The following is a 22105-nucleotide window of genomic DNA, read 5'->3' as shown; positions in this document are numbered from 1 at the left end:
ATCAATGTATATTGTGTTCTTGTGAGGATATAATAGATTTATTAAATATGTATATATTTGTAGGGGTAGTAGTAATATAGTATATACTTGATATATAAGGAATTAGGAGATATGTAAATTTGTATATAGACTGAGGAATATATGATATTATTTGAACTTGACGTAAATGTTAGAAACCAGAGACGTGGAGCAATGTCCATTGTTTTTGTTTGTTTTTAATACCAATAACATTTTTCTAAATAAAAAAGAAAGAAAGCCCAGTTGCCTTTTGGAAAAAGCACCTTTGGGTTTCAATGAGGCTTCGTTAGCGGACAGGTTAGCTAGGCCTCCTCCGAGCGGGATTCCATCGCCTTCTCCCCCCCCCCCACTTCTAATTCTTTTTCACAAAACCCGCCAATAGGAACGAGGCTTTCCCGCCAGAGCGGCCAATGGCGGGGGAGAAGCGCTGGCTGTCGCGAGAAAGGCCGGCGTGCGGAGCTTATAGAGCGCGCGCGGTGGTGGCGGCGTTGCCAGGAGAAGTGGGCGTGGCCGGCTCTGCGCTTGCTTGTGCCGTGAGAGGAGGAAAGATGGCGGAGGAGGAGAAGCTCCCCGCGGGCTGGGAGAAGCGCATGAGCCGCAGCTCCGGTACCGCCGCGGAGGGAAGGGTTGAGGGATGGGTCTGGGGGTGCCCCGCGGGGGCGGGTGAGGAAGTTTGTATATTAACATCCCCCGTCTGAAGCGACGATAGAAGGCCTCGACACACGGTGGGGGGGAGGGGTGTTAATGGTGGTGGGGCGGATCAATGAGGCCTTTTTTTTTGCCCGAGGGAGTGGCGGCCTTTTTCTCCCTTTGGAAAAGAAGAGTTCCCGTGAAAAGACGGGGAGAAAAATCTCCGGTCTCGAACGGAGGCATTTGAATGTGGATGGAAGGCTTTCTGAGGGGTGTTCAGTATAAAAGGCGTTACGTGTTGGTGGGGGGTGGGGTGGGGGCTGCATGCTGCTACGGCTCCTCCGAAAAACAGCGCAGGCTTTTGAAAAACGGGCATCATGTATATCGCGGGTTTTTCTCCTCCCTTTCCCTTTCTTTTTGTTAAATCCGTTTATCTCCGTATTCTTTTTCCCACCCCTTTTGCTCCATTCCCACCCCCCTTTCTTCTCACCCCTTCTCCCCATAGCTATTCCTTTCTTTGACGGTGTTTTGAAACAATAAAACAATAAAGCTTCCAATTAATTTTACCATCGTTTTTTTTCTTACTCGTTTCAATGAAATAAGCAACCCATCCCTACCTGCCCTAAAGGGATTTTTTTTGTCACCGTTTCCTTCAGAATCTTTGTGTTTTCAGGCCTTTAAAAACTCCAGAATGATGTAAGGGAATGTTATTTGGCACCCTCCCAAGTTACATTTTCGACCCGATATTGTGAATTCAACATAGAGTTGTGTGCATTTCGAGGCGGGGTGGGGGGGAGCGGGAGAGGGGAGGAGCTGTTCTGAAAAACCATGGAAGGAACTCTGATGAATCAGAGGAAGGATTCCTCCACTGCAGTAATCAGAATATTGGGAATTTTGGGGGAGGGCATTCGGAAGCATTCAGGAAACAAATCAACAGAACTTGAAGCTGCTCATAGTACCAGTTTTCCACTACTCCCACCCCAAATATGCAAACAGTATCCAGCATGAATTCTGAACATGGACGCTGTCGTTTATTAAAAAAAAAAGCACAATATCTTCACTGTGAAATTGCTTAATCCCCTCTTAAAACTCTTGGACTTAGAACTGTGAATTCCCCAAGTTATGCATTTTGTGAAGCATTTGCTTGTTGCAATTCGTTGTGTGACCTCAAATTCTAATTTGTTAAAAAACAGAAAATGCCCCTGTTAAATTTTCTCTCTATTCATCATTTTGCAAAAATTGTTACACCTAGGGAGTAACTCCTTAGTTACTCCTATCATCAATGTTTCTACAACTGTTGCACAATGACTTAACTTCTTTTGCGCTCTCCACCATTATCCTACTTTTTGGATATCTAGGTTTGATTTATTTGTCACCAAGCTGATCCTCTTATCTTACTGGAAGATAAGATTTTGTAAATGTGTTGAATCTCATTTGCCCTTTTCATGCCTGCTCATCAGTTCTAAAGGTATACAATGGGAAAAGATTTCACTAGGTTAAATAATTTGTCTTCTACAAATTATTTTATCTGTTACCTTGTTCTCTAGCATTTTAAAACATGCAACTGTCTTGGGAGACTAATGATGCATAGTAGCCATTTATTGCTACCCTCAACTTCCTACTTAAACCATTTTTGATTAATAAGATTTATTCTCTTCTCACATACTTTATAGAAGCCTTTGGCGAAGTTTTTCATGCATTTGTACGAAAGTATAGTAATTGGCCACTCTACATGTTTTCTAACACTAACTGAATTTTAAAAGGTTTTTAAGGCAATATGTTCCCTTATAGAAGTTACATTGATTCTTGCTCAACAAAGTGCTGTTTTGGGGTATTTAATTCAGCCTTTGATTTTGATTTCAATCAATTTATCTTAAACAATTTCTGGATCTATTTTATATTTTTATAAAAAGAAAAAAGTTTATTACCTTTTGAATAATGGCTGATTATAACAACTACATTGCATTATGACATTTCTTCCCCAATTTTCATCCAAGGTGGAGTCAGGGTTCCTGCCCATATTTTATCTTGGTAACCACTCTGCAAGAAGGTAGAATAATCATCCATTTGAGATTTTATAACTGGTATAGATTGGAAGCTGGGTTTCCCCCAAAATACTGTGATCATGAACTACTATATGCCATCTAAACTCATCGTGTTTTAATTTTTCAGTATGTCTGTTAAACCTAAATGTAATTCTGTTGCATATGTTAGATATAATTCTTTTAGAAAATAAGGCTTTGCTGACTGCATTTTCTGCCGTCATGGCAAATGCATTCATCTGCTTTGTATTTTTGCTTAGTATTCTTTTTAGTCTTGTAATCTAATTGTGTAGCTATTCTGATTCTTCTCCCTCCACTTCTGATGGGTCTAGAAATGTTGAAGTTTGCTTGCTGATTATTAATAAGCCAAACTTGGGAAAATGCACGTTTTGTAACAATTTGCTCAAAATTATTTCAATATTTGCAGAATTAGAAAAAAAACATTGAGAAAGCAAATAGTAAAACCTCTCCCCATACAGCATTAGAAAAGGTTACATGCGTGTAGAATAGAAAGAGGAAGGACTACAGATCAAATCAGGAAGTACAGAGGCATTTAGCCAGGCTACTTGCTCTTGGCAGGGGCTGTATTCTCAGAGCATTAGACAGACTCATACTGTCTACGGAAGAAAATTGGGCTAAGAAATGGAGGACGAAAAAGAAAAAGGTAGGATGTATTGAAGATTTGTGGAGCACAAAAAACTGAAGGGGTTATCCATCCATTCCCCCCCCAATGAATAATGACTGAACATGCCAATCAGGCTTGTAGAATGTGTATCAGTTGGAAAGAAAAACAGGAAACTGAGAGGGTGGTTATATTGGATGAGCAAAATTCTGAATATGAACACTCCATTTTGCAGCATTTTGCTAAAGGTCCTACTTAGGCTTTCCAAATTGCTTTGCTTTTTTCATCTAATTTATTAAAAAGTCAAATTTGCTTTTGTTAGCATTGGGTTCTTTTTGCTCCTTTTAATTTTAGATTTCCCTGTTTTAAAGGAAGTCTTTTTTGTCTCATGACTGTTCATTAACCACAGTGATATCCTCTCAAATCTATTTGCAACTCTTGTAGCTGACTTTGCATTCATTATATTGTAAGTAACATTTTTTTCTTTCAGAGAACTGGAAATAACGTGCAGTAAGTCTGCTTTGACTTATGTTTAAACTAATGTACCTATTTTGAGATGGCCATTTTTGAAGTTAAATATGATCACATTGGGCTTCCCCTGCAGATTTCACTTTATTATTAAATTTCTTATGCTGTCCATCTCACTGATATAGAAACTCTGAGTGTCATAGAAATTTTTAAATTTGATAGTAATATAATTTACAATGAGCACCAGATCCATGACACCACTTTGGCTAGAATTATAAATAGCTGTTCTAGAATCAGCGTGCAGTATTTAGAAATGTCATGATTTATGTGGGGCCATTTATCTCTATAATGTGGGAGGAAGATTGTACCCAGGTTTAAAGGATTTTTCTAACTCTGGTTCATTTCCCCCCAACTTATAATAATAGGTTATGGGAATATTGTATAGGTCTGGGAACATGGTACGTAGGCTGGTATTTTTACCTTAAAAGAAATTTGCTTTTAGGTTTGGGCTCTGTACATCTTTGAAGCATACATATACAGGTGCACTACATTCTGTGTCCTTCCCTGTTTATACATTTGATATCTGAATATAATCATATCCTAAGAACACTTCCTATTAAGCAAGGTTTCTCATATATTCACATACCTACCAGGTTTTCCTCTTTGGGCCAGAATATTTCTGGCACTCTTGTGTGAAAACATACATACCATATAAGTCAGGTTTGCAAAATATGTGACATCTCTTCTGTGACCTGCAGAGTGCATAGATTTTTTTTTAAAAAGCTGCCCTTTTCCAGTTTTGGAAAAGGTTTAAAGTGGTGACCTTAAAGCTCTTCATGCATCCAAAAAGCAATTTGCGCCCATCTAGTTTGAAACATAAAACTTGACATGCCGTGCAAACTGCCTGCAGCCTGCAAACCAATAGAAATGCATTCCTGGTTTTGGCCGAATCAAACTTCCTGTTTTATTTGATTGTCATATATGCAATTATGCTAGTGTATTTTCCTAAGAAATCAGGGGAACTGGTTTGAAGCTTTTTTATTTTTAGAGTAACCACCTGATTCCAGAATAGAATAGAATAGAATAGAATAGAATAGAATAGAATAGAATAGAATAGAATAGAATAGAATTTTTTATTGGCCAAGTGTAATTGGACACACAAAGAATTTGTCTTGGTGCATATGCTCTCAAGTGTACATAAAAGAAAAGATACATTTATCAAGAATAAGGTACAACACTTAATGAAATTCTTTAACTTAATCTTGACACCTTCATAGCAATAGCACTTGGATTTATGTCTGCCCCATAGTGCTTTATGGCACTCAGAGCTCATTTTACATTTTACAATGTCAGCATATTGCGCCCAACAATCTGGGTCCTCATTTTACAGACCTTGGAAGGGCTGAGTCAACCTTGAGCCCTGTCAGGATTGAACTCCAATATTACATTTTAATAACTGTACCACCAGGGCATCCAGATGAGGCTATCTTACTCATACATTGAGGGTTTTTTAGTTTTTCATTGACTCAGGATAGGAAAGACTAAAATTCAATTATGTAACTTAGATTTTCAGATTGTTACAATATCTCCCTGTTATTAGGGCCCTACAAGATCATCTACAGTTTGCAATAGTCAGTCTTTGCATTAGATAAAGTAAGGCATACTGTAATCAAACACCACTCACATATTGGGCAGTGTTTTTGATTATTCAGTTTCATATTGCTGATAAATTTTTGACACTTATTAGAATTTTTTCTAGATCTCAGCTAAAAAATAGTAGGATTGTGCCTAGATACACTTTAACGCTTTGTCATGACTAGATAATTATAAATAGCCATGGCTGTGAAGAACGTCACATATTCCATTGTTTCTTCAGGTGAACGTGATTTCCAAAGAGTCAGGTATTCAGTGCATTGGGTGCACTATCTAACCTTTTGTGACTGATGATAATAGTGCATAAATTGTCTTGTTGAAAACATGGCGTAGTCCTCACACCTTTGGTAGCTTGTTTTTCCTATTGGCTTTTAAAAATATTTTTTTAAAATATTTAAATAATGCAAACTGAGCCTTGTTCTTAGGTTTGTGTAGTATTAATGGTTTAGCTTTTGTTTTCTTGAGTTCCATATCTTTGCCAGAACTATGCAGGTACATTTGTATTTTTTGATTTCTTGTCTTTGGACTTCCTTCAGCTTCCACAATGAAGTTCCTGAATATGTACATGTGGTAGCATAAGAACTTGCCCAAAATGTATTAATTTCTTCCTATATTAGATTTTTAAAAATAATTATGTGGGAAGAAAATGAAGCAAATATATTCATCAGTACCTTGTTGGTGCTCACTGCAGCTTCTGAAAATCATGGATATGCTGTGCTGCCTTCAAAAATATTATGTATAGGTATTAGGATAAAATTGCATTAGAACAAGGCAAAAATAATTGAGAAGTTGTTTCTGATTTTCTTCTCAAGATTCAAGGAAAAAAAATAAGAATATACTTCCTTATAAAGTATTCAGAATGAGTTCCATATTTAAGTTCATTTTTTTTATATTAACAATTGGAAAATAGTGATACCTATAGAAATAATAATGGTAAAAATTGTGTTAGATCTCTTCCCCATAACTTTTGAGATCTATCAGTATTTATTTACCATGTGATTTTATGATAAAGTCAAGGTTCTTGAAACTTAGTTAAAACTAGAGCAATCCTGGGATTTGACTTAGGATCTGTAAGATTCTTTTAGGGAGATAATAAGATTAAAAAAAATGGAGCAAAATGTGGTTCTTCATTCCACATTTATATGTGTGCTCCATCAGTCCATGATTTTAATTGGAGATTTGGAGAAGGTATTGATCATTAAAATAGCAGATACAGGGTTTTTGCCACCACTGGTCATAGGTAATTGAACAAACGGCGTGTGGACCTAAGATACGTTCAGAGATTTTTTTAAAAAATGCACATTATAAAAGATTGCCTTTGCCTGTAGGTAAGGATACTGCTTTTTCAAAATTATCTGAAATAAGGAATTTCAAATTTATAAATTGTAATGTCTTTCTGTAAACTCTCTTCTTTTTCAGGCAGATTGACAGTGGAAAAATGTGCATCCTGCAAATGTATTGTAACATTGCCTTGCTCTTAAATTTTTTACATCTCCAAAAATACTTTTACTTTGTTGATCTTTTTAAACATATTTAAGTTTGTGTTCTCCATTTATATTAGGAAGAAACTTTGACCAAGTAATCAGAATATTGCAATTTACTGTTACTATATTTTCATGGTAATTGTTGAGGTGAATCCTTGCTGTTACTTGCAGTCAGTTCTGTGTCCTTTCCTACAGTTAGACTAGGTTCAGGCCTGTAAACCATATTTCTTTTTTGCTTCCTTTGCTTAATTACTTTTGCTTGTGTTAAGAGTTAAGAGGGTTGAAGTTGGTCACAGCATCTAATTTAGTAAGTTTTAGTAAAGTAAGTGACTGTTCTTATCATAACTTGCTTTGCACATAAGGATACTTGTGCTATTTTTTAAAAAAATAAGGGTTACTTTTTTTCAGTTAAGATTTAATATAGTTTTTGCATATAAATTCACAAACATTTACTAGTTCACAAAATGTTAAAGGTGCCTGCCATTAAAATGGACATCAGTTTATGACATTGTAAATTTGAAGATAAAACTTTATTAGAATTGGGTATGAGTGTGGACTGACTGCAAAAATGAATGATAATAGAAAAATCTACACCAAGAAAGTTAGTTATTTAAAGAAAATGAACAAGTACATGAATAGATTGTATGAACAGGGAAGGCTGAGAAAGTCATAGTTGGATGACGTTGAGAGCCTCAAAAAGAGAACAGTGAGCCTTAGATTAAGTAGGAAAGAGATATAAACTACCACTTTAATCAGTTTCATGGGGGTATTTGTAGGAAGCACATATATATGTAGCGTCTATACTGAAGTTTTCAAAGACAAGTTAGAAAAGAAGGAGATATTATTTACATGGGATTTTAATTTTTTTTTAAAAAAATGAAATTGATTTTTGCAACCAGGCTCAAATGTCAGGGCACTCACTACATGGAACATTTTACATTAGATAATTGATCCTGTGGCTTTTCTCAGCCTCAGTTGGACTAAGAAAGCAGTGTTGCTCTGTAAAGTTCTGTACAAGTAATCCTCAATTTATGATTGTTCATTTAACATTGGTTCAAAGTTACATCGGCCTCGGGAACAGCGACTTATGATATGTTCTTGAAATTACAATTGTCACACTCCTCCCCCACAACAGTTTAATCTCAATTTGAGTGCTTGGCAACCCTTGGCTTGCGGTCGCTTGATTTGATTTTTGTCCTTTTCAGCGAGCTTCTGACAAGCAAAGTCAATTCACTTAACAACCATATGACTCACGTAAAGGCTATGTAATTCACTTAACAATGCTGATTTGTTTAATGATTGTGATAAATATCGTTGTAAAATTGGATCTGGTCATGTGATGAGTCACTTAATGGCCACTTTGCTTTGCATTTGTAAGTTGAGAATTATCTGTAGTTGACTGCAGTGTTTTTAAGAAGCAAGTAACATTTTTTGCAGTGACATACAGTCCAGCCTCATTCCTGTTTTTTATCTTGGAATGAATTTAAGGCCTAAAATATAATTCAAACCTAAAATAGTTATTTCCTAACAGTACTTTCTGGAAGGTGAGCTATGATCATATAATAATCTGATCTGCCTTCTCACTGATTAGCAGTCTTTTTCAGCTTAATACAATTTGTTTATTCCTTTGCCCCAGTGTTGGTATGGGAGAGTTAGCTATTCTATTATTAGCTTTTTATTTTATTTTATGAGCAAAGTAGTTGAAAAGTACTTTTTAAAAGTTTTTCACATGGTAGAAAATAGTATAAAATCATAATGGCTGAAAATCAATTGTTTCTCTGGATTTTTCTTTCGGTATTTAAAAGGCTCACCTAGACTTATCTGTTTTTGACAGGTAGATTGAAGTGAAGAGATTTTAAATATAATATGCTTATTTTTAGATTTTCAGACTTTTTCAGGTCATTTAATAAAATTGAAAAACAATTTTATCATTTTCTGTAAATGGTGTAAATTATAGTGATTAAAGTATGAGAAAAAGAATATTAGGTTATTAAGATTTATCCAACCTAACAGTTTGGTCCAATTTCTTTAAAGAGTATGTCTTACAGAGAAAAACCATTTTCTTCTTATCCCATTAGTGACTCAGGATATTGCAAAGTTTAACACTGCCTATAATCTTGTTGAATTTTTTGTGCCAAAATGAATCATGTAAAATTGCATATTATTGCATATTGTATGATGTGGATATTGTATGGAAAATTATTCAAATCTCAATGATAGAAATTTGATTGTTGTTGCTTACAAATCATGTCTTTGTGGGGTAATAATTTTCCAGTGAAACAAATCCATAATATTCTTTTTTGGGATAAGCAATATTATTCAGAGTGAGAAAAAGGAGTAAAAAATAGTAAGCCAAAGATATTAAGCTATAGAAATTGAATAAATAAGAAAATAAAGATAAATGCAGTACAAAAAAAGAAAATATAGCAAAAACAATTTATACCAATACCATTTACTATACTTTTTCATACCATTCTATCCTTGCAAAGCAACTTTGCTTCCACTGTGCCATATATGTGCTCTATACGTTACATTTTGATCGTTAATCTTTTTCAGGATTTAATCTAATCTGTCCAATTGCAACTTTTTGGATTTCCCTTTTCTGTTGACTAATTCACTCTTCCAGCATTTTTTTTCATTAATTCTTTCAATATGACTCAAGTTATCTGAATGAACGTTTCTTTGCTCACCTTTTTTTATTCAGTCTATAATTGTTGTTCCCATGTCTTCTTACTTTACTGCTTGTGCTTCTTCAGTAGGCCATTCCATCTGCATTTTATGTTTTTCATAGTGAATTCTCATTTCCTTGTAAAAATATGCAGAAGCATATTCTTATGTACTGCCATTTATGCTTCTTTCAGCATTCACTTACACTAGGCAATACGCTACTCGGTACTTTTGTACCAGTCTGCTTGTATCTTAGATTGTCTTCATCCATTTCCCCATCTTTAGTAAACATTCAAACAAGCTTATATAAATTCACTTATTTAATTTGCTTTTGCCCTTCATGTATAACTTGCCATTGTTGGCTCCATTTTCCCTATCCAACACAACAACCTTGGCCTTTGTTACATTATTTTTCATATTTGTGCTTCTCATTATACCATACAGCCTAACATTTAGTGTTAATCATTTAGGTTCTTAGCCAGAGGTTTAGCATCAACTGCATACAACATACATGTATATTCATGTTCCTGATCAACATATCTATACTAAGAATTTATTTTTATTTATTAAATTTCTGTCCTGCTCCTGCCCATCTCTCTACTAAGTGCCTCTGGGCATCTTATAATGTCATAAAAAAACCAATAACGGAATTAAAACATTAAAACAACAGATGTTAAAAGTTAAAACATTACAATTAGGATTGAAATGGATAAAAAGAACCAGTACATGCAGGGGGTTGAGGTGAAATCTTCTACTAGTCTTACTAGTCACCTCCAAAATGGGATGTCCTCATTGGGTCCCAAGTCAGTTGGCAAATCCAGGTTTTCAGTTTCTTTTGTAAGGCAAAGAGGATCGGGGTAGATTTCAGCTCAAGAGGCAGGATATTCCAAAGGGCAGGAATCATGGCAGAAAAGACTCTTTTCCTAGGAAACCCTCCCTCCCCAAGCTGCAATTCCTTGGCCGACAGGATCCTGAGCATGTCCTTTCTGACAGAGCAAGTGAGCAGGCCAATTCCATTTGACTGAGACGGTGCCTCAGGTAACCTGGACTCATTCCATAAAGTGCTTTAAATATGATAACCAATACCTTGAGTTGGACTGGGAAGCAAGCCAACAACCAATGCAGCTCATGCAACCGTGGTGTAACATGGGCCACCCTAGGGCCCCCTAAGATTGTTCATGCGGCTGTAACTTTCAAATGCTCTTCAAGGATAATCCCATGTAGAGTTCACTGCAGTAGTCTTAAATGCAAAATGACCATAAGGCTTCTCAATCTAGGAAAGGGTGTAACTGGTGCACAATCCAAAGTTGTACAAAAGCTCTCTTAGCCACAATGTCCATCAGCTCTTTGAGCAGGAGTTGTGAGTCTAGGAGGATCCCCAAATTGTGCAGAGGATCTGTCTCAGGAAGTGCAATCCCATCCAGAACTAAAGACATTAAGCTCCTGGATCCTAATCTCGATGTACCTAAAGCCATTCTGTTTATCAGGGTTCTGCTGAAGCCTGCCCTACTATATCCACGCCCCCTCCCACCTCCAGGCACCACAAGAGGGCAGCAAAAGCAACACTTCTTCATCTTCAAGATGTATTCTAAACACATTAAAGCAATCAAAGGAACATCATACATGTATATATTTTAGGCATTGAACTGTTTGTTAAACATTCCATTTATTATCATGCATGTTTTCTACCCATCTTTCACTGTCTTTAGCGACCAATGTTTAATTGCATATTCATGCAAAACATAGTTTAAGCTTTCTGTCGGGCACTTTCTCTTAATTAACAAACATACAAGAAACTTTTATTTCTCATTCATTTTTCATGACATGGTGAAAAGAACCACATACATTAACCTCTGGCTAATATAAAGTTACTTACTTCAGAAATTTTGCCCAGTATCGCCTTTCATAACTTTCCTATCAGAATTTGGCCCAACGTCTTCCTAAACACATTTAATCTCTCTGTTGTTTTTGCATTCACCTTTGCTTTCTTTTTGCTTGCTGTGTTTCCACAGCCACTTTATAAGTAATCCACATTCTTATTTTAATTTTTTTGCTGTCAACATCTGCAGTCTTTATTCTTTTAACATATTTTTTCCTTATTAGTTTTCTTGAGAATCTATATTAATAGCATTTGTTTCAATTGGACTTTTTCACATGTCCCATAACATCCCTACTTCTGTTAATTTTTTTTCTGGAATTTTTTAATATTTATTCCAAGTGCATTATTCAGCTTATTCCTGTCATTCCTCTACAAATCTCCGAAATACTTCTTCCAGCATTGCCTTGTGCCAATTTAATTCCAATTCATTTTGTTAATTTTAATTACATTAACTCTGCTGGAAGCTCCTTGTTTAGCCCTCTTTTAAAACCCATTTTTCCCATCAAAATCACTCTGCATTATTTTTTCCTCTTTTCCTCTTAGCTATTCCCTGCTCTTTTTAATTATGTTCTGTATAAGGGTTTTTTTCTTGTATAATTTCTTGTAGCAATAATGCCCCTATATGCATTTTTACCACATTTTATGAGCCATCTATTTTCATACCATTAATCTAAATGCATATACATTTATGATATTCTGTAATGTAAATCTTTACATTATGTTCCAAGCAGCTTCTACATGCTCTTTCTTTCCCATGCATTCTCTTGGAAAATCAATGTGGTGTCTAATGCTTTTTTACATTGAACATTTTTGCTTTCACTCTAATTTTTTTTAACTTTTCCCCAAAAGTTTCATTTTGATATCACCAAAAGCAGTTTATGAAAACATACCTGGGATATGTTGCTACAGTTTTCACATTCACAAAATAACATAGTACTGGGGCTGAACGTGGTACTAGTTGGGGTGTGTGTCTTGGATGATTTGGTGGCACAAATTTGAGAAGTAATACATCAACCTGCTGATGTGGCTGAGACTGAGAGGGGGTTAAATGCTGGAAAAAGAAGTTGAAACCAAAATATGGGAAGGCAAGCTCATGGGAAATTTATTTTAAGAAATAACAAAGCTCTTAATTATCTGCTTTGCCTTAGAACTAACATCATTCTATTTTACTTTGCAGGGCGTGTTTATTATTTCAACCATATCACAAATGCCAGCCAGTGGGAGCGCCCCACTGGCAACAGCAAGAATGGTCAAGGGGAGCCAACAAAAGTGCGATGCTCACATCTCTTGGTGAAACACAATCAATCCAGGAGACCCTCATCATGGAGGGAAGATAAAATCACGCGAAGCAAGGAGGAGGCCCTGGAACTAATTAATGGCAAGTAAAAGTAAAGGAAAGTGAGAACATAACTTCTTTCTGCATCTGGCCACCTAGCACTTCATGCAATTCTGTCCTTTTAACATTTTTGTGGAGCCTAATAGGCTATAAGGCCATGATGGCAAACCTATGGCATGCTTGCCGGAAGTGGCATGCAGAGCCATTTCTCTGGGCACGTGCAGCTGTGGCCCGTTGCTCTTCCAGGTTCTGGTGCGTCGGCCAGCGTGCCGAAAACCAGAAGAGCAACTGCCCATTGCACATGCATGATCCAGGAAGATGATCTTCCTAGAGTGCACATGCGCACTGGCCAGCTGGTCTGGTTTCTGGTGTGCATGTGCGCATGAAGACTAGCAACAGGCATGTGTGGTAAAAGATGCAGAGATGGGATCCCGGCGGTTGCTTCCTAAGGGAGCAGAGCAATGTAAGCCAGAGCTTCCCTCCCTCCCTGTCCACGCGGGCTTCTTGTGCGGTTTCAGGCAGTCCGGAGCACTGGTGGACCAGCAGTCAGTGAGGCAGGATGGTGGTGGTGGGCTGCCTGTGCAGATGACCCCGTGGCTTGGACTCCGCCTTGCTGGAAGCTGCCATTTCCCGGCCGGCAGCAGCGCTCTCGGCCCTGCCACCTTGGCAGCATCATGCGCCAGCTGGGGAAGCTCAGAACACGCAGGCTTGCCTGGGCTCCTCCCGCTGGGAGCCGCAGGCTGAGCAGGTGTGGCTGGCAGGGCTTTGGCAGCTGGTGAGGGTGGGGTGGTGGTGGGCTGCCTGCGCAGATGATCCTGTGGCCGCCATCAAAGCAGGGCTAAGCCGCTCCTCTTGGCGCGTTCCTCCAGCCACGCGGATCACCTGGGCTGCGTTCCTCCTGTGCAGCTGTACCGCCCCAGAAAAGCAACAGCAGCGGCAGCTGCAGGGGGAAGGGAAGAGTGACTGGCTGGTTCAGGCGCACGGGGCAGCATTTGCTGACAGGGCAGGCAGCTGCCCCGCCCGCGGCTCCTTCCCTGGTATACGGCCAGAGAGCCTGACTTGAATGGCAGTGCAGCAGCTGAGGTTGAGTGTGGGTTTGGCCTGTCACCAAGCCCCCACCCTGCCCAATACCACCTGAAAACACTTGCCACAATCTCCACTGCCTGGAGATCTCCGCTGCCTCCCCAATTAAAAAAATGGGGCTTGCAGAGGGGAAAAAAAGAGCATCACGGTTTCCAGCGCTTTGCAGGAGATTTAAATCAAGGCGGCTAGCTGCTTTGCCTGCCCTTCTCCAGATGACCCAGGCAGAGGGCGATTGGCTTCTTTTCCTGGCCTAGGAGGGGCCAATTTGCGGGCTCAGTTACCAGCAAGATTAGTCGCCACCCCGCTCATGGATGCAAGGTGATGCGCCGCTTCCAGACCAGTTTGGACAGGGACTTGGGAGCTGCGTGGAGACAGCTTGCCCGAAAGAACTATGGCAGAGCCTTGCAGCTTTTATCTGCTGCTTTGCCTCTGAGTAAGGCCCCTCCTCCTCTCCCCTTCCAGCAGTGTACTGTTTTTCCAAATACCCAGGCCACGCCGGGCAGCAATTCCCAGGGAGGTGCCCCGATTGAGGAGGCTCAGACTGTATCCCATGGCTTGCATAAACCTCTCCTGCCCCTTTCAAAATAGCCACTCAGCACTTCCCTCAGGCGCCCAGGGCCGGCAAGCAGCTCTTCTTCCGAGAAGGGAGGGGGGTAGAGGCAGGCACACCGGCGGAGATGGGCTTTGGTTGGTGGTTCTGTTGCGACCCTGACCCCCCCCCCCTTTTCGGAAGAAGAGCTGGGCGCCTGAGGGAAGCGCCGGGTGATTATTTTGAAAGGGGCAGGAACAGTTTATGCAAGTCGCAGGATACAGCCTGAGCCTCCTCAATCGGGGTGCCTCCCTGGGAATTGCTGCTCGGCCTGGCCTGGGTGTTTGGAAAAACAGTACACTGCTGGAAGGTGAATGGGAGAGAAGGAAGAGGGGCCTTACCCAGAGGCAAGGTGGCAGATAAAAGCTGCAAGGCTTTGCCATAGTTCTTTCGGGCAAGCAGTCCCTTCACAGCTCTCAGGTCCCTGTCCAAACTGGCCTAGAAGCCGTGCATCACCTTGTACCCATGAGCGAGGCGGTGGCTGGTCTCATAGGTAACTGAGCCCACAAATTGACGTGGGCTTAGTTACCAGTGAGAGCAGCTGCCACCTCGCTCGCACCTTCTCATCAAAGCTGCCAGTCATTGCTCCAGCCTTCTCTTCCAATTCTATGCCTTGGCACTCGCAGCAGCTGCAGGCCAGAATTGCAGTTCTCTTCACTCCAACCAGCAGCCTCTGCTCGCATCAAAGAAGCAGCAGCCAGGCAGGAGGAGGACAAGGATGGGCTCAAGGTGTCACGCTGCTTCCAGCCCAGTCTGGCTGGTGGGTGGGTGAACAGGCAGTCCTCGGAAGAGTCATGGGCTGCAAGCAGGGCCCGAGGTGGAGGGGTGAATTTCCCCAGCTTGTTCATGGCGCTGCTGAGGTGGCATGGCCGAGTGCCCTGCCGCTGTCCAGGGAACAGCTGTCACGACAGGGAACGGGGCAATAACTGGTTGTCTTCTGTTATGAGACATGCCAGCCCTCTTGGAAAAAGCGGGGCGCGCACATGTGCAGTGTGGAGTTCATGCGCACGGGTAATGTGATGGGCGGTCATGCGCGCATGTGCAAATGGGGCGCCCATTGCATTAGGGGAACTGGCACGCGAGAGCACTTGTCTGCTCGGACATTTGGCATGCAACACCAAAAAGATTCGCCATCATTGCTATAGGGTGATAGTAGGTGGTAGAAGGTTCTTCCTGCTCGTTCTTCACCCATTTTGTTTTCAGCTTTATATGTTTTTGTGGGAGGCTTCCAAAATGCTACAAATTTTATATGCCCAATACCATATTGATTCTGGCATGAGAGCTGATTCCTGGGTATCTTACATTCCATTATGTTGGTTGTGTATGCCTTCGAATAGTGAAATACATTTTGAAATGGGGAAGATCGATGAAAGGCTTATTCATTGTGTGTCCAATCACACTTTGCCAATAAAAAGTGTTCTGTTCTATTCCTATTCCAATCCAATCCAATCCAATTCTATTCTATTCTGTTCCGTTCCAATATTCCATTCAATTCCATTCTTCTATTTCATTCCATTCCAATATTCTATTCTGTTCTGTTCCATTCCAATATTCTATATACTATTCTATCCTATCTCCATCCCATTCTAATGTTCTGTTCTGTTCCATTCCAATATTCTATTCCATTCTAATGTTCTGTTCCGTTCCAATCCAATATTTTCTGTTCCGTTCCATTCCATTCCAATATTCTGTTCTGTTCTTCTCTGTTCCGTCCCATTTTGTTCCGTTCCAATCCAATATTTTCCGTTCCATTCCATTCCCATCCCATCCCATCCCAATCCAATCCAATCCGCTGTTCTGTTCTGTTCCCTTCCCTTCCCTTCCCTTCCCTTCCCTTCCATTCCATTCCAATATTCTGTTCTGTTCCATTCCGTTCCATTCCAATCCAATATTTTCTATTCCAATCCTATCCCATCCCAATCCAATCCAATCCAATCTTCTGTTCTGTTCTGTTCTGTTCCAATCCAATATTTTCCGTTCCATTCATATCCCATCCCATCCCATCCAGGGGTGAAATCTAAAAATTTTCCCTACTGGTTCTGTGGGCGTGGCTTAATTAGTGGGCGTGGCTTGGTCAGATGACTGGGTGGGTGTGGCCAATAACAAATAATAAAAAGAATAAAGTATAAAAAAGAATAAGAGGTACCGAAAACCAACTTTCACACTTTACACACAACACAACACAACACAACTGACTCACACACAGTGTAAAAGCAGTTGCACTTCACACAGTCACAAAAAGCTCAAAAACCAACTTTCACACTTTACACACATACAACACAACACAACTGACACACACACGCACACAAAATACCACATACAGCTTTCTGAGATTTTGTGTGTTTGTGTAGTTAGAGTGAAACATTACAGAAACACACCAAATCTCAGAAAGCTACACAAATATTTTATTTTATTTTATTTTATTTTATTTATATTTTTTAGATCAGGGGTCTCCATCCTTAGTAACTTTAAGGTTTGAGGACTTCAATTCCCAGAGTTCCTCAGCCAGCAAAGCCAGCCAGCATTAGTTGCTCAGTGATGAAATAGATTAGCTAAGCAACTGATTCTGTCTGGTGCTGAAAGTGAAACGGGGGCTTTCGGGCTGGGAAAAAAGCCATGCGTTTGATCAGTAATCAGGTAAGTGCCTTAGAATCTCTTAAAATGAGGTTTTCTACATGTTTTCTACAGAAATCATGTTTTTTAAGGTTCTGCTGATGAAGAACTCAGGTGAGATCGCCAGAGGAGCCTTTAAAAAAGTTTTTTTTAAAGTTCAAAGGCTCTGCCGATCTCAGCTGAGGGGTGGGATCCTCAAAGTCTTTTTTTTTTTACTTTTAAAGGCATGTTTCGGCTGAAGCAAAACCTTCTTTTAAAAGTTAAAAAAAAACCCTCTGCTTATGGTGTGGCTCAGCAGAGGCAGGAGGGGCGGGGCCAGGGATTTTTTGCTATCAGTCCTCCAAACCAGCAGCTGCCATCTCTACCGGATCGCGCGAGCTGGTCCGAACAGGGAGCATTTCACCCCTGATCCCATCCCATCCCAATCCAATATTCTGTTCCGTTCCGTTCCAATCCAATATTTTCTGTTCCGTTCCATTGCAATGTTCTGTTCTATTAAGTTCTAATATTTTCCATTCCAATATTCTGTTCTGTTCCGTTCCAATCCAATATTTTCCATTCCATTCCAATACTATCCTATCCTATCCCATCCCATCCCATTGTTCCATTCCATTCCATTCCAATATTCTGTTCTGTTCTTTTCTGTTTCGTTCCATTTTGTTCCATTCCAATCCAATATTTTCCATTCCTATCCTATCCCATCCCATTTCAATCCAATATTCTGTTCTGTTCCATTCCATTCCAATCCAATATTTTCTGTTCTCTTCCTTCCTTCCTTCCATTCCAATATTCTGTTCTGTTCCATTCCGTTCCATTCCAATCCAATATTTTCTATTCCAATCCTATCCCATCCCAATCCAATCCAATCTTCTGTTCTGTTCTGTTCTGTTCCAATCCAATATTTTCCGTTCCATTCATATCCCATCCCATCCCATCCAGGGGTGAAATCTAAAAATTTTCCCTACTGGTTCTGTGGGCGTGGCTTAATTAGTGGGCGTGGCTTGGTCAGATGACTGGGTGGGTGTGGCCAATAACAAATAATAAAAAGAATAAAGTATAAAAAAGAATAAGAGGTACCGAAAACCAACTTTCACACTTTACACACAACACAACACAACACAACTGACTCACACACAGTGTAAAAGCAGTTGCACTTCACACAGTCACAAAAAGCTCAAAAACCAACTTTCACACTTTACACACATACAACACAACACAACTGACACACACACGCACACAAAATACCACATACAGCTTTCTGAGATTTTGTGTGTTTGTGTAGTTAGAGTGAAACATTACAGAAACACACCAAATCTCAGAAAGCTACACAAATATTTTATTTTATTTTATTTTATTTTATTTTATTTATATTTTTTAGATCAGGGGTCTCCATCCTTAGTAACTTTAAGGTTTGAGGACTTCAATTCCCAGAGTTCCTCAGCCAGCAAAGCCAGCCAGCATTAGTTGCTCAGTGATGAAATAGATTAGCTAAGCAACTGATTCTGTCTGGTGCTGAAAGTGAAACGGGGGCTTTCGGGCTGGGAAAAAAGCCATGCGTTTGATCAGTAATCAGGTAAGTGCCTTAGAATCTCTTAAAAGGAGGTTTTCTACATGTTTTCTACAGAAATCATGTTTTTTAAGGTTCTGCTGATGAAGAACTCAGGTGAGATCGCCAGAGGAGCCTTTAAAAAAGTTTTTTTTAAAGTTCAAAGGCTCTGCCGATCTCAGCTGAGGGGTGGGATCCTCAAAGTCTTTTTTTTTTTACTTTTTAAAGGCATGTTTCGGCTGAAGCAAAACCTTCTTTTAAAAGTTAAAAAAAACCCCTCTGCTTATGGTGTGGCTCAGCAGAGGCAGGAGGGGCAGGGCCAGGGATTTTTTGCTATCAGTCCTCCAAACCAGCAGCTGCCATCTCTACCGGATCGCGCGAGCTGGTCCGAACAGGGAGCATTTCACCCCTGATCCCATCCCATCCCAATCCAATATTCTGTTCCGTTCCGTTCCAATCCAATATTTTCTGTTCCGTTCCATTGCAATGTTCTGTTCTATTAAGTTCTAATATTTTCCATTCCAATATTCTGTTCTGTTCCGTTCCAATCCAATATTTTCCATTCCATTCCAATACTATCCTATCCTATCCCATCCCATCCCATTGTTCCATTCCATTCCATTCCAATATTCTGTTCTGTTCTTTTCTGTTTCGTTCCATTTTGTTCCATTCCAATCCAATATTTTCCATTCCTATCCTATCCCATCCCATTTCAATCCAATATTCTGTTCTGTTCCGTTCCATTCCAATCCAATATTTTCTGTTCTCTTCCCTTCCCTTCCCTTCCAATATTCTGTTCCGTTCCGTTCCATTCCAATATTCTGTTCTGTTCCGTTCCATTCCATTCCAATATTCCATTCTGTTCTTTTCTGTTTCGTTCCATTTTGTTCCATTCCAATCCAATATTTTCCGTTCCATTCCCATCCCATCCTCTGTTCTGTTCTCTTCCCTTCCTTTCCAATGTTCTCTTCTGTTCTGTTCCAATATTTTTCGTTCCATTCCATTCCATTCCATTCCAGTCCTGTCCTGTCCTGTCCTGTCCTGTCCTGCTGTTCTATTCTATTCTATTCTATTCTATTCTATTCTATTCTATTCTATTCTATTCTATTCTATTCTATTCCAATCCTATTCCATTCCATTCCATTCCATAGTTCTGTTCTGTTCCGTTCCTTTCCATTCCGTTCCAATTTCCATTCCATTCCAATATTCTGTTCTGTTCATTTCTGTTCCATTCCTATATTCTATATTCTATTCCATTCCACTCCACTTCACTCCACAGTTCAGTCCTAGTCCTAGTCCTTGTCCTGTCCCTATTCTTTCTCTCCCTCTTCCTCTGCCTCTCCCTGTTCCATTCCAATATTTTGTTCTGTTCTGTTCTAGTTTCTAATAAAATTTAGGTTTTTAAGACCTATTACCTCAGTGGTTCTCAACCTTTATAGTGGTGTGACCCCTTTAATACAATTCCCCATGATGTGGCGACCCCTTTAATACAATTCCTCACGATGTGGCGACCCCAATCGTAAAATTATTTTCATTTTGAATTTATTGCGCCTGAAGCCGTATTGGCTAGCGATCTGAACTGCTTGCGATTTCCTTGAGGACGGAGGCATTAAAGCGGAGACTCCTCCCCTATTAAATTTATCGTGCCTGAAGCCAGATTAGGCTAGCGATTGGGAGTGATTGCAGCTGGCTTGAGAGGGAGACATCAGAGCAAAGATTTCTCTCTTTTTTAATTCATCGCACCTGAAGCCGAATTCGGCTAGCAATTTGAAGAGCCTGCAGCTGGCTTGTGAAGTCAACCATTGGGGCGCGATTCTTCGACTCGCAAGTATACTTCCCATATTTCCGATGGTCTTAGGCGACCCCTGGCAAATCGTCATTCAACCCCCAACGGGGTCCCAACCCACAGGTTGAGAACCACTGTATTACATCCATATACAAGATGGGATGATAAAATTTTCTGCTGAACAGTACCACTTCATACTGGTAATGGAGAATACATACAGAACATAATACAATTTGGCTTCTGTTGATGGTTTTTCCCCTCATTAGTATGATATATTATTATTTGCCAAGTCCCATTGAGCCCCTAAACTGGCAGGATGGGGGGTCATGGCTTACAAGTAGTAGTCAGCTCCTCCCCCATTTGTTAAAGCCACTGGAATCCTTTCTCTCCCCAATTGCATGTCACAGTTTATTTGAAATACCTGACTTTCAAAAGTATGCCTTGACTATCAAAAGTATGCTCCAACTTTCTGATAGGGTTACAGCACCCATTATAGAAAAACAACCCTCAGTTGAAAGAGCTTGATACTTTGACCCTGTCCTTGTTGGTACTGGCATTGCTAGCACTACTGCAGGAATAAAAATCTTCCATGAGATGCCACTTGTGTTTTCAATTATTATGCTATCTCAGCAGTGAGGCAGAATAGAAGTTCTCTGCATAAGAAAAGGGGGAGTCATAAATATCTGGTTATCTTTTGATAGTTTTCCAGTTGCTTTAAACGATTCCTGGTGTACAGAATCCAAAGAGCTATCCTCCTTCAGGAGTAACCATTCCTTTTTGCTACCCCTGGCAAAAGTGTCAGTTGTATTAGGTAGACCAGTCCATGAAATCAACTCCATTGGATGTCTACAATTATTTTTATTGAGATGATATTTACTTATATATTTATATAGCCAATTAATATAGCTGCCCATCTCACAAACAAGTGACTCAGGGCTTCCTACAGATTAGCTGTAATTACAAAACTTGCAATCTGATTGTGTTGTTCCTCTTCCTCCTTTTTATAGTAGTTTGGTGAATTAGGGAGATGTCTACCTGAGCCATCTCTGAATGTTATTCGGATGTCCTGGACTTAAAAAATGCTTTAGCATATCTCCACCAACTCATCTTCCTAACTTTCTATAAGAATGGTGGAGGAATAAGTTATTTTTAAAATGTTTTTCTGTCACAAAAGGACCTCTTCCTTCTTGTTTTACTACATGGAAATGGTAGCTAAAGAGCCATTTGTCCATTCTTATTTTGAATCATTTTTACCATGGAAGTGCCAGCTAACAAATCACTTTCAATCCATTTACCTTTCCCCGTGGAAATCAGATCACTGTTGCATGGAAAAATATGGGGAAGTACCAAAAGTGATAACAGAAATGCTTTCTGAATGTTCTCCTCTGGCTAGTTCAACCTTCCTGGACATAGTGTGCCTCAGATATGTTGCAATAGAGCATAACTAGAAGTTAGGAATCTTCTTTAATCTATTCCTGGACTCATAAGATCCCTAAACTGAAGCATTTTGACTTTAGTGTAGAGTTGCTGTAGAATTTTGATTTTCTTGAATTTCATGAGTATAAAAACAGTACAGGGTGGACATTTTTGTCAATATTTTCTTGAAACTGAGCAAACTTGGTAACTTGAGGTCACTAGCTCAGGAGCTACAAAGTCCTTTATGTGCAAACCAACGTCCCAGAACTGCAT

At 39.8% G+C, this 22105-nt stretch overlaps 1 protein-coding gene across 3 annotated transcripts in view; it reads left to right on the top strand.

Moving 5' to 3' along the window:
- Positions 1-483: 483 nt before the first annotated feature.
- PIN1 (peptidylprolyl cis/trans isomerase, NIMA-interacting 1) overlaps positions 484-22105 on the top strand; it is a 42534-nt gene continuing 20912 nt past the window's right edge. For 2 of the 3 annotated variants that reach the window (XM_058168143.1, XM_058168145.1), the window contains exons 1-2: positions 484-624; positions 12641-12841. In XM_058168143.1, coding sequence (XP_058024126.1) covers positions 567-624; positions 12641-12841 — 259 coding nt within the window. In that variant the 5' untranslated portion in view covers positions 484-566. Of the gene's footprint in view, positions 625-3226; positions 3355-12640; positions 12842-22105 lie in introns of those variants that run through there. The other variant, XM_058168144.1, reaches the window with a different exon arrangement.

Source organism: Ahaetulla prasina, chromosome 2 (assembly GCF_028640845.1).
Source record: "Ahaetulla prasina isolate Xishuangbanna chromosome 2, ASM2864084v1, whole genome shotgun sequence".
NCBI lineage: Eukaryota > Metazoa > Chordata > Lepidosauria > Squamata > Colubridae > Ahaetulla > Ahaetulla prasina.
The sequence above is the reverse complement of the archived record's forward strand: the minus strand, read 5'-3'. Positions and strand labels throughout refer to the sequence as shown.